This window comes from Salvelinus alpinus, chromosome 3 (genome assembly GCF_045679555.1).
Source record: "Salvelinus alpinus chromosome 3, SLU_Salpinus.1, whole genome shotgun sequence".
Lineage (NCBI taxonomy): Eukaryota > Metazoa > Chordata > Actinopteri > Salmoniformes > Salmonidae > Salvelinus > Salvelinus alpinus.
Window position 1 is genome coordinate 89,907,262 of NC_092088.1, and position 13,099 is coordinate 89,920,360.

The 13,099-nt window shown below is 48.4% G+C and overlaps 1 protein-coding gene across 1 annotated transcript in view; it reads left to right on the plus strand.

Moving 5' to 3' along the window:
- Window positions 1–6,335, plus strand: part of LOC139571505 (secreted frizzled-related protein 5-like) — an 80,372-nt gene extending 74,037 nt beyond the window's left edge. Inside the window, exon 3 of the mRNA XM_071394441.1 lies at window positions 3,108–6,335. Within this exon, the coding sequence (XP_071250542.1) occupies window positions 3,108–3,436 (329 nt within the window). The 3' untranslated portion in view covers window positions 3,437–6,335. The remainder of the gene's footprint in view (window positions 1–3,107) is intronic.
- Window positions 6,336–13,099: the final 6,764 nt, after the last annotated feature.

Genomic DNA, 13,099 nt, shown 5'->3' on the forward strand with positions numbered 1-13,099 from the left:
TGAAGGCAGATAGCCAATCAAAGCACACACACACACTGCAAGCATAGGAGAGCATCGTTCACTTCAAAGTATGGACTCTTTTAGCTGAGTGTCTAGTGGTTAGTTGAGTGAAATTCAGAGATGAATACAGAGGTAAAGATTTTAGAGACTTGGATTGTTTGATTGAGCCAAGAATGATGCAAATATTCAGCAGAAATGACAGCATTATTATACAAGATTTTCACACTTGGTGTCAACTTCTGGTAACGCCTCAACATTTCAATTCATTTGTACCTATTTATAAATTACTTGGCTTGAATATATCATCTGAACATCTATGAGATGAATATCCTTATCCTTGCCTGAGACTTGCTTGCAGAGGCCTGGCTGTAAACCTGCTGGGTGTAAATCTGTATACCCAACACCTGCATGTTAGTGAGGCTGACAAGCTCTCACCCCAGGAAGGGCTGTTTCTGCTCAAAATGACAGGCTCTCTCTCTCTCTCTCTCTCTCTCTCTCTCTTTTTATTGGCCTCTGTCTGTCTGTGTGTCCCCCCTCTTTTTCTCTCCTTTCATTTCCATTCACTCCCTGAACATTACTTATGACATGTCTCTGCGTGGGCACACAGTTCTGTCACTTACATTATTTTGTACAATGTCTCAGGTCAAATCCTGGCTGGTGGGACCCAGACACACACCACACAAATACCCCCCTGAACATATTAAGACCCTGTGTGTGTCTGTGTGTAAGAAACATTAGAAAACAGGAGGAAAGGAGGCCAGAAGTAACATGTCAGTAATCCAGGTGGTTGGGAACGACGTTTGATACCAACGTTGGTCCTTCATCCTCAACATGATTCATTTGGTCTGTCAGGGTGTGCTTACATGGAGAATTCCTCTCTGAAACAAACACAGACACACACAAACACACAGACACAGAGGATGCAGTCTTGTGGCAGTCCCAAGGTAATAGTGATTAGTTGTGTAGGGGTAAATGATGACCCTCTGGGGAGGTGTAAAGTACCCCTGTGCTTGGGGCGGGGTCTACCCGTGTTTGTGTGTATGTGTATGTTTGCGTGTGTCCGTGTGTGCGCGTGTGTGTGTATGTGTGTGTGTGCGTGTGTACGTATGTGTGTGTGTGTGTGTATGTGTGCCCTCCTCTTTCTCTCTCCTTTAATTTCCATTCACTCCCAGAACATGACTTATGTCTCTGTGTGGGCACACAGGGCAAATCATTTGACCTACAGCTGAGTCCTTTAGGCTTTGATCAATGTGTGTATGTGTGCGTGTGCGTGTGCGTGTGCGTGGGCGTGGGCGTTGGCGTCGGCGTCTGTGTCTGTGTGTGTGTCTGTGTGTGTGTGGGCCAACTCTTTTCTGTGTATATATCGATGATGCCGCTCTAGCTGCTGGTGATGCTCTGATCCACCTCTACGCAGACGACACCATTCTGTATACATCTGGCCCTTCTCTGGACACTGCCTGAACAAACCTCCAAACAAGCTTCAGTGCCATACAACACTCCTTCCGTGGCATCCAACTGCTCTTAAATGCTAGTAAAGCGAAATGCATGCTCTTCAACTGATCGCTGCCCGCACCCGCCCGCCTGTCCAGCATCACTACTCTGGACGGGTCTGACTTAGAATATGTGGACAACTATAAATACCTAGATGTCTGTTTAGACTGTAAACCTTCCTTCCAGACTCACATCAAACATCTCCAATCCAAAATCAAATCTAGAATCGGCTTCCTTTTTCGCAACAAAGCCTCATTCATGCTGCCAAACATACCCTCAGAAAACTGACTATCCTACCGATCCTTGACTTCGGCGATGTCATTTACAAAATAGCATCCATCACTCTAAGCAAATTGGATGCAATCTATCACAGTGCCATCCGTTTTGTCACCAAAGCCCCATATACTACCCAGCACTGCGACCTGTATGCTCTCGTTGGCTGGTCCTCGCTACATATTCGTCGCTAAACCCACTCGCTCCAGGTCATCTATAAAGGTAAAGCTCCGCCTTATCTCAGCTCATTGGTCACCTTAGCAACACCCACCCGTAGCACGCGCTCCAGCAGGTATATTTCACTGGTCATCCCCAAAGCCAACACCTCCTTTGGCCACATTTCCTTCCAGTTCTCTGCTGCCAATGACTGGAACGAATTGCAAAAATCACTGTAGCTGGAGTCTTATATCTCCCTCTCTAACTTTCAGCATCAGCTGTCAGAGCAGCTTACCGATCACTGTCCCTGTACACAGCTCATCTGTAAACAGCCCATCCAACCAACTACCTACCTCATCCCCAGATTTGTTTTTGATTTTCTGCTCTTTTGCATACCAGCATTTCTACTTGCACATCCTCATCTGCACATCTATCACTCCAGTGTTAATTGCTAAATTGTAAATACTTTGCCACTATTGGCCTATTTTTTGCCTTACCTCCTTACTTCCTTTGCACACAAGGTATACAGATTTTTCTATTGTGTTATTGACTGTAAGTTTGTTTATCCCATGTGTAACTCTGTGTTGTTGTTTTTGTCGTCCTGCTTTGCCTTATCTTGGCCAGGTCGCAGTTGTAAATGAGAACTTGTTCTCAACTAGCCTACCTGGTTAAATAAAGGTTAAATAAAAATAACATAAAAAGTATGTGCGTGCGTGTGCGTGCGTGCGTGCGTGCGTGCGTGTGTGCGTGCATGTGTGTGTGTGTGTGTGTGTGTGTGTGTGTGTGTGTGTGTGTGTGTGTGTGTGTGTGTGTGCATGTGCCGTCAAGGCAATGTCCAGGTCCCAACACAAAACACATGAGTAGCTATCATATAGTTTTTGAATGATTTAGTCCAATGTTGGGCTGATTCCATTTGCTAAAGGGATGTGTTGCATGTTTTTCTGAGTTTTCTTGTTGTTTAGGGCATGGATTTATGTTGTGTTTGTTTACTCTGCCATAGATTCCATCTTAAAGGCAAAACTACCATTCAGGAGGTTTATTTGAAATAAAAATGCAAGTCACTGATCCAAATATTTATCTAAATCTGTCTCCATCTCTCTCTCTCTTAATCACTTTCTCCTCCCACTCTCTCCTCTTCTCACTTTTCTCACTCTCTCATTCCTCTCTCTCTCTCCCTTCTCCCCTAGCTATCAAGATGAAGATCAAAGAAGTGAAGAAAGAGAATGGCGACCGTAAACTCATCGCTGCCCAGAAGAAGAAGAAGGTGCTCAAGATGGGTGTCCTGCGTAAAAAGGACTTGAAGAAGTTGACGCTGTACATAAAGAATGGAGCCAACTGCCCGTGTGCTCAGCTGGACAACCTTGGTAGTAACTTCCTCATCATGGGCCGGAAAGTGGACCAGCAGCTGCTGCTCATGTCCATCCACAAATGGGAGAAGAAGAGTACGGAGTTGAAGTTCGCCATCAAGTACATGAAGAGTCAGCAGTGTCCCACCTATCATACCGTCTTCCAGTGACCTTAATGATACAACTATTACAACCTCAGTCTTCCCCAAATGTCTCCCCTCTATCCCTCCAGTCAGTTGTCCCCCTCTCCCCTCTATCCCTCCAGTCAGTTGTCTCCCCTCTCCCCTCTATCCCTCCAGTCAGTTGTCCCCCTCTCCCCTCTATCCCTCCAGTCAGTTGTCCCCCTCTCCCCTCTATCCCTCCAGTCAGTTGTCTCCCCTCTCCCCTCTATCCCTCCAGTCAGTTGTCTCCCCTCTCCCCTCTATCCCTCCAGTCAGTTGTCTCCCCTCTCCCCTCTATCCTTCCAGTCAGTTCTCCCCTCTATCCCTCCAGTCAGTTGTCTCCCCTCTCCCCTCTATCCCTCCAGTCAGTTGTCCCCCTCTCCCCTCTATCCCTCCAGTCAGTTGTCTCCCCCTCTATCCCTCCAGTCAGTTCTCCCCTCTATCCCTCCAGTCAGTTGTCTCCCCTCTCCCCTCTATCCCTCCAGTCAGTTGTCTCCCCTCTCCCCTCTATCCTTCCAGTCAGTTCTCCCCTCTATCCCTCCAGTCAGTTGTCTCCCCTCTCCCCTCTATCCCTCCAGTCAGTTGTCTCCCCTCTCCCCTCTATCCCTCCAGTCAGTTGTCTCCCCTCTCCCCTGATATCCCTCCAGTCAGTTGTCTCCCCTCTCCCCTCTATCCCTCCAGTCAGTTGTCTCCCCTCTCCCCTCTATCCCTCCAGTCAGTTGTCTCCCCTCTCCCCTCTATCCCTCCAGTCAGTTTTCTCCCCTCTCCCCTGATATCCCTCCAGTCAGTTGTCTCCCCTCTCCCCTGATATCCCTCCAGTCAGTTGTCTCCCCTCTCCCCTCTATCCCTCCAGTCAGTTGTCTCCCCTCTCCCCTCTATCCCTCCAGTCAGTTGTCTCCCCTCTCCCCTCTATCCCTCCAGTCAGTTGTCTCCCCTCTCCCCTGATATCCCTCCAGTCAGTTGTCTCCCCTCTCCCCTCTATCCCTCCAGTCAGTTGTCTCCCCTCTCCCCTCTATCCCTCCAGTCAGTTGTCTCCCCTATCCCCTGATATCCCTCCAGTCAGTTGTCTCCCCTCTCCCCTGATATCCCTCCAGTCAGTTGTCTCCCCTCTCCCCTGATATCCCTCCAGTCAGTTGTCTCCCCTCTCCCCTATATCCTTCCAGTCAGTTGTCTCCCCCTCTCCCCTCTATCCTTCTAGTCAGTTGTCTCCCCCTCTCCCCTCTATTCTTCAAGTCAGATGTCTGTCCCTCTCCCCTCTATCCTCGTCTTCCCCAGATGCTTCCCCCTCTCCCCTATGTCCTTCCAGTTTCCTACCTATCATACTGTTTTCCAATGACATCGTGGAGATGTATCCTTCATATCTTACAAATGTCACTTGTATCCTATTTGTATCAGATTAGCCTTCCCATATAGCCTGGTCCCAGATATGTTTGTGCTCTTTCCAACTCCATTGCTGTTCAAGCCAAAATGTCAATGAGACACAGGGAGCTGGGCATGATAACACAAACAGACTGGCAGTCAGGCTACTTCCCACCTGTCTATCTATCCCAGTCTCTCTCCCAAGTCTCCACAAGTCTATCTCCCAAGACTCCCCCAGTCTCTCTCCCAAGTCTCCCCCAGTCTCTCTCCCAAGTCTCCCCCAGTCTCTCTCCCAAGTCTCCACAAGTCTCTCTCTCAAGTCTCCCCCAGTCTCTTTCCCAAGTCTCCCCTAGTCTCTCTCCCGAATCTCCCCCAGTCTCTCTCCCAAATCTCCCCCAGTCTCTCTCCCAAGTCTCCACAAGTCTCTCTCCCAAGTCTCCCCTAGTCTCTATCCCAAATCTCCCCCAGTCTCTCTCCCAAGTCTCCCCCAGTCTCTCTCCCAAGTCTCCCCCAGTCTCTCTCCCAAGTCTCCCCCAGTCTCTCTCCCAAGTCTCCCCTAGTCTCTCTCCCAAGTCTCCCCTAGTCTATCTCCCAAGTCTCCCCCAGTCTCTCTCCCAAGTCTCCCCTAGTATCTCTCCCAAATCTCCCCCAGTCTCTCTCCCAAGTCTCCCCCAGTCTCTCTCCCAAATCTCCCCCAGTCGCTCTCCCAAGTCTCCCCCAGTCTCTCTCCCAAGTCTCCCCTAGTCTCTCTCCCAAGTCTCCCCCAGTCTCTCTCCTAAGTCTCCCCCAGTCGCTCTCCCAAATCTCCCCCAGTCTCTCTCCCAAGTCTCCCCCAGTCTCTCTCCCAAGTCTCCCCTAGTCTCTCTCCCGAATCTCCCCCAGTCGCTCTCCCAAATCTCCCCCAGTCTCTCTCCCAAGTCTCCCCCAGTCTCTTTCCCAAGTCTCCCTCAGTCTCTACCAAGTCTCCCCCAGTCTCTCTCCCAAGTCTCCCTCCCAAGTCTCCCTCAGTCTCTACCAAGTCTCCCCCAGTCTCTCTCCCAAGTCTCCCCCAGTCACTCTCCCAAGTCTCCCCCAGTCTCTCTCCCAAGTCTCCCCCAGTCTTTCTACCAAGTCTCCCCCAGTCTCTCTCCCAAGTCTCCCCCAGTATCTCTCCCAAGTCTCCCCCAGTCTTTCTCCCAAGTCTTCCCCAGTCTCTCTCCCAAGTCTCCCCTAGTCTCTCTCCCAAGTCTCCCCCATTCTCTCTCCCAAGTCTCCCCCAGTCTATCTCCCAAGTCTCCCCCAGTCTCTCTCCCAAGTCTCCCCCAGTGTCTCTCCCAAGTCTCCCCCATTCTCTCTCCCAAGTTTCCCCGAGTCTCTCTCCCAAGTCTCCCCCAGTCGCTCTCCCAAGTCTCCCCCAACCTCTCTCCCAAGTCTCCCCCAGTCTATTTCCCAAGTCTCCCTCAGTCTCTACCAAGTCTCCCCCAGTCTCTCTCCCAAGTCTCCCTCAGTCTCTACCAAGTCTCCCCCAGTCTCTCTCCCAAGTCACCCCAGTCTCTCTCCCAAGTCTCCCCCAGTCAAGTCTCCCCCAGTCTCTCCCAAGTTTCCCCGAGTCTCTCTCCCAAGTCTCCCCCAGTCTCTCTCCCAAGTCTCCCCCAGTCTATTTCCCAAGTCTCCCTCAGTCTCTACCAAGTCTCCCCCAGTCTCTCTCCCAAGTCTCCCTCAGTCTCTACCAAGTCTCCCCCAGTCTCTCTCCCAAGTCTCCCCAGTCTCTCTCCCAAGTCTCCCCCAGTCTCTCTCCCAAGTCTTCCCCAGTCTCTCTCCCAAGTCTCCCCCAGTCTCTCTCCCAAGTCTCCCCCAGTCTCTCTCCCAAGTCTCCCCCAGTCTCTCTCCCAAGTCTCCCCCAGTCTCTCTCCCAAGTCTTCCCCAGTCTCTCTCCCAAGTCTCCCCCAGTCACTCTCCCAAGTCTTCCCCAGTCTCTCTCCCAAGTCTCCCCTAGTCACTCTCCCAAGTCTTCCCCAGTCTCTCTCCCAAGTCTCCCCTAGTCACTCTCCCAAGTCTTCCCCAGTCTTACCCCAGTTTTCCACATATCACACCATGTTTTAGCAAACACCCTCCAGACCCCTCAGCTTGCTTCCTAGCACAAACATTGAACCTTTCTTTGGCCCAATATCTTTCCTGCTACCCACCCACCCCCCACCGCCCCCCGCCCCCCACACCCCCCTGTAGCCTATTCTGATAACTCACTAACTAGCCCTACCCTACAGTAGCACCTTCTCTGTCTGTTATACCTGCCCTGAGAGCCCCAAAGAATCTCAGAATTTCTAACAGATAGCTCATTTTTCTACTCATTTTCTTTCCAGTTTTTGAGATGGTTACTACAGATTTTTGATACAGGGGTGCTGGTGTTACTGACCTGCCATATTGTGCTCAGCGTTTATCACACAAGATGCGACAGGATCCTCCAAGACACTATTCAATTCTTATATCCTATAAATAAAACAATCACATGTATATTTTACAGCAATCAATTTATCATTATGATGATAGCAGAGGAACATAGTAAAAATTATGGCATGACTTCGTACAGATGGCAGTAGTGCTTGCAGTGTGGTGCTTTGAATAGTTTTGTAAATCTTCGAGAGGATGCGGCCATTAGAGAAGAGCAAGCTTCAAGATGTGATGAATGAATGATTGTGAGAAAAAGGGGTAAGAGAACATTTGCCACACAGCATGTGTAAAAAAGGTTGTAAGTTCAGGAGACACTGAAATAAACTCTGTCTGTCCAGTTAGCCATTCTGCTCATAATCATGACTGAGCTAGATCAGGTATTTTCTGAAAACACAGAGGTTGCAAAATGATTTGAACTTTCCTAATAATCCCAGGTTTTCTAGAAATACTGATCGGAGGATTCACAAATTTCTTCTGATTCCAGGAATCTTCCTACCAGGATTTCCGGAAATACTGGTAATTTAGGGAGTTACTGGGAGATTTCACGCCAGGATAGACCAAAAATATCTTGGGCTTCTCAGATTGTTCTTGCAATTCTCAAATAAAAAGTCTATTATAAGTCTATTTTTTTAAATGGCCTACAATGGCCCCTTTCATCACTGTTTAAAAATAAATTGTGATACAAATGTAAAAAGCATGTGAAACATCCATTCTCCCAATGATGTTTCTATGTGAGAATTGGCAGAAGAATCTGAGATAACAAAAATCTTGGCATGGAATCGCCCTACTGGAACTTTGCAAGCCTACACAGGAACATTATGGAATATTCAAATAACACCTTACGCTGGTCTTTTCATGGTCTTACCATGGTCTTTTCATGCTTCTTATTTTGTGTAGATTAAAGGGGAACATTTTAAATAATTGTGGGAAAAAATTGGTTGTTGATATGAAAATCTAAAAAAAGAAGACATGGATGGATGGATGAATTCATTGAAAGAAGAAGATGTGTATGGATGGATTGATGCTGCCACTGACTGTCGTACAGCGCAGCCTGCATTGGGACAATAAGCCTACTGCTCAAAACCAGAAACAGAGAGAGAAGGAAACTACATCTTAGAAAAGGGACTTTGAGGACGCAACAACAGCCAGAGAGAGAGACTCACATTTTGGACTAAACTACCCGTCGGGTGGTAAAATCTCTGGTTCTCACTATCACTTAGAAATATGTCTCTTTTAAGTACGGTTCCCTAGTTACCAGGTATTTACTTATGTATTCAAATCTAACATAATTAACAAAATAACGGTGGTAAAATGGCTGTAATGAAGAAATATTTTTTTTTTAAGGAAAATGTTTTATTTGTTATAATTTGCTTCAATAATACTTTATGGTATATGTATATAGGTATGATATGGTACAACAGGAATCGTACATACAGACATAGCACCTGAATTCACTTTTGCTTAAATCAGAAAAATATTCATTTTTTTACTTCTGCAGTTATGTTTTTAACCAATACAACTATAAGTAGTTCTGTTACTGAAACACTTTTTATTGTTTTGCAAAAAATAAATAAATAAAATATACTAGAAATGTATATAAAGATAACTATCTTATTGGTGCCACTTATTTTCAAACCAAAATATATATGGGATTTTGGCATTCACTATCTAACATTGTTAACTCTATGGAACTCCAAGGCATTTTTGTCTGTTTCTCTTTGTAAAACACTTACTGTCATGATAAGATACTGTACAATATGTATATACAATAATACAAACACAGCTTCTCCACTTTATACATTTATAATACTAACTCAAATCTAAGGGATAAGATAGCAAAACAAGACACACACATACAGACAACCACACACACAAATTCACACACACACACAAGCATCTGTCTCAGAGGGCTAAGTCACCTTGTGCCTTCCCTCCAGGCAGCATTAGTGTTTGTGTGGCTGTCCTCCTTCCTTCTCCGGTAATTGTGTGTGTTTCCTCCCACATTCCAGCCTGTCTCTTCAGCAGCAGGTCTGACTGTATGTCTGGACGAGTTCCAGACAGTCCAACACAGCGGACAGCTCTCCCCAGCCCACACTGCCTCTAATCAGACTACACACAAAGACCAGTCTCCCTGGGGTGAAGCTACTACCCAGGGAAAAGGGAGAGAGAAAGAGAGATAAAAAGTGAGAGAGAGAGGGAGAGAAAGTGTGAGAGAGAAAGTGTGAGAGAGAGAGAGAGAGAGAGAGAGAGAGAGAGAGAGAGAGAGAGAGAGAGAGAGAGAGAGAGAGAGAGAGAGAGAGAGAGAGAGAGAGAGAGAGAGAGAGAGAGAGAGAGAGTGGTTGAGAGATGATTTAAACAGACAACGTCTGCATATCTGACACACTGAAAGGGACACACACCCATTCAATAACACACACTCTACTGTGGGATCTGGGATTTTTATAACAGGGTTGCCAAAACCTGTTAAAAGGAAGCAAAACACATTGACAGTTCTGATATAGTGCACACACTTTCTCTAAATATATTCTTAGACAATGCTGTACTGTAGTGTATGATATATAAAAACCTGTGGAACAGTATGGGCTCACTCAACTCTAGACCCACTGAACCACCCAGGAGGGTGAGAGAGTGATGGAGGAGAGAGAGAGGGAGATATAGATAGATAGAAAGTGATGGAGAGAGAGAAGGGGAGAGAGATAGAGAGAGACAGCAGAGAGAATGACAGGACAGAGAAAAGAGAGAGAGGGAAAAGAGGGAGATGGAGAAGGAGAGTGAGATATGCTTTCTGGCTGTGTCCCATCCCCCGTCTATCTTCACCTCCTCAAAGGTCACTTAGCGTGGCTAATGAGGTTCTGAGGAGGGACCCTGGATACAGACAGGAGCCAGCTCTCTCCTCTGGTCCCCTTTACAAACACACACACACACACACACACACACACACACACACACACACACACACACACACACACACACACACACACACACACACACACACACACACACACACACACACACACACACACACACACAGAAGGATGCAAATCCACACACTTACACGCATACACGCACGCAAACACCACACACACACACACACACACACACTGTTGAGTCTAGCTTTTGTCCTTCCCCTGTTTCCATGAATCTCTCCCTGCTCTCCCCCTAATCTCCCCCTGCTCTCCACCTGCTCTCCCCGTCTCCCCCTGCTCTCCCACTGCTCTCCGCCCATTCTACCTCTGCTCTCCCCGTTTCCATCAATCTCCACCTGCTCACCCCCTGCTCTCTCCCTGTTCTACCTCTGCTCTCCCGCTGTTTCCATCGATCTCCCCCTGCTCTCCATGTGCTCTCCCCCTGCTCTCCCCATGTTCTACCTCTGCTTGCCCCCTGTTTCCATCAATCTCCCCCCGCTCTCCCACTGCAATCCCCCTGTTTCTTTCAATCTTCCCTGTTCTCCTTCCTGCTCTCCCCCTGGTCTCCCCCTGCTCTCCCGTTGTTCTCTCCCTGTTTCCATCAATCTCCCCCTTGTTCTCCCCCTGCTTCCATCAATCTCCCCCTGTTCTCCCCCTGCTCTCCCCCTGTTCTCCCCCTGCTCTCCCCCTGCTCTCCCCCTGTTCTCCCCCTGCTCTCCCCCTGTTCTACCTCTGCTCTCCCCGTGCTCTCCCCCTGTTTCCATTCTTCTCCCCCTGTTCTCCCTCTGCTCTCCCCCTGTTCTCCCCCTGCTCTCCCCCTGCTCTCCCCTGTTCTCCCCCTGCTCTCCCTCTGTTCTCCCCCTGCTCTCCCCCTGCTCTCCCCCTGTTCTCCCCCTGCTCTCCCCCTGTTCTACCTCTGCTCTCCCCGTGCTCGCCCCCTGTTTCCATTCTTCTCCCCCTGTTCTCCCTCTGTTCTCCCCCTGCTCTCCCCCTGCTCTCCCCCTGTTCTCCCCCTGCTCTCTCCCTGTTCTCCCCCTGTTCTCCCCCTGCTCTCCCCCTGCTCTCCCCCTGCTCTCCCCCTGTTCTCCCCCTGCTCTCCCTCTGTTCTCCCCCTGCTCTCCCCCTGCTCTCCCCCTGTTCTCCCCCTGCTCTCACCCTGTTTCCATTCTTCTCCCCCTGTTCTCCCCCTGTTCTACCTCTGCTCACCCCGTGCTCGCCCCCTGTTTCCATTCTTCTCCCCCTGTTCTCCCTCTGCTCTCCCCCTGTTCTCCCCCTGCTCTCTCCCTGTTGTACCTCTGCTCTCCCCGTTTCCATCAATCTCCCACTGCTCACCCCCTGTTCTCCACCTGCTCTCCCCCTGCCGTACCTCTGCTCTCTCCCTGTTCTCCACCTGCTCTCCCCCTTTTCTCCCCTTGTTCTCCCCCTGTTCTCGCCCTGTTTTCCCCTGCTCTCCCCCTGGCGTACCTCTGCTCTCCCCCTATTCTCCCCCTGTTCTCCCCCTTTTTTCCCCTGCTCTCCCAATGTTCTCCCCCTGCTCTCCCCCTTTTCTCCCCTTCTCTCCCCCTGTTCTCCCCCTTTTCTCCCCCTGTTCTCCCCCTGCTCTCCCCTGCTCTCCCCCTTTTCTCCCCCTTTTCTCCACTGTTCTCCACCTGTTCTCCCCTGCTCTCCCCCTGTTTCCCCCCTGCTCTCCCATTGTTCTCCCCCTGTTCTCCCCCTTTTCTCCCCCTGCACACACACACTGCAGGAGAATGGGTCCTTTGTGTGCCTTTATTGCAGTGCGGTGATAAGGGGAAGCTTTTTCACAGTTGATTAGAGCCTGTCTGTCTGCTTGTCACCTCTGTCTACAAACACATACATACACAAACTTACACACACACACGCATGCACAAACACACACACGCAAAAACAGACACACGCATGCATGCACAAACACACACACAGAACACGAAGAAAACACAGTTGTTTAACAACTACAGAGAGATGACACTATTTGTATTTAGTCCTGCAGACCATGTAGAACCAAGAAAATCTAAAGCTGTGCCTTCCAAAATGAGACAGGCTCAGTGTGTATGTCAAAGTGAAGAAGAGCTAAGGTATTGTACGACTAGCGGTGTAAAGTACTTAAATAGTTTTTGGGGTATCTGTACTTTACTATTAACATTTTTGACAACTTGTACTTTTTACCCCATATATTTTCCCTGACACCCAAAAGTACTTGTTACATTTTGCTGCTTGGTTACTGTCTGGTTACTGCTTGGTTGCTGCTGTGATACTGCTTGGTTACTGCTTGGTTGCTGCTGTGATGTTGTTTGGTTACTGCTGTGATGCTGTTTGGTTACTGCTTGCTTACTGCTGTGATACTGTTTGGTTACTGCTGTGATGCTGTTTGGTTACTGCTTGGTTACTCCTGTGATACTGTTTGGATACTGCTTGGTTACTCCTGTGATACTGCTTGGTTACTGCTTGGTTACTCTAGTGATACTGTTTGGCTACTGCTTGGTTACTCATGTGATACTGCTTGGTTACTCCTGTGATACTGCTTGGTTACTCCTGTGCTACTGTTTGGATACTGCTTGGTTACTGCTGTGATACTGCTTGGTTACTGCTGTGATACTGCTTGGTTACTGCTGTGATACTGCTTGGTTACTGCTTGGGTGACTGGCTGCCATGTAAAGGTAGGGAGCGAGACAGAGGAGATAGAAAGGGTGAAATCTCTCTCTCTCTCTCTCTCTCTCTCTCTCTCTCTCTCTCTCTCTCTCTCTCTCTCTCTCTCTCTCCAAAAGTCTGGACACACCTACTCATTCAAGGGTTTTTCTTTGTTTTTACTATTTTCTACATTGTTGAATAATAGTGAAGATATCCAAACTATGAAATAACACATATGGAATTATGAAGTAACCAAAAAAGTGTTAAACAAATCAAAATATATTTGAGATTCTTCAAAGTAGACATCCTTTGCTTTGATGACAGCTTTGCACAC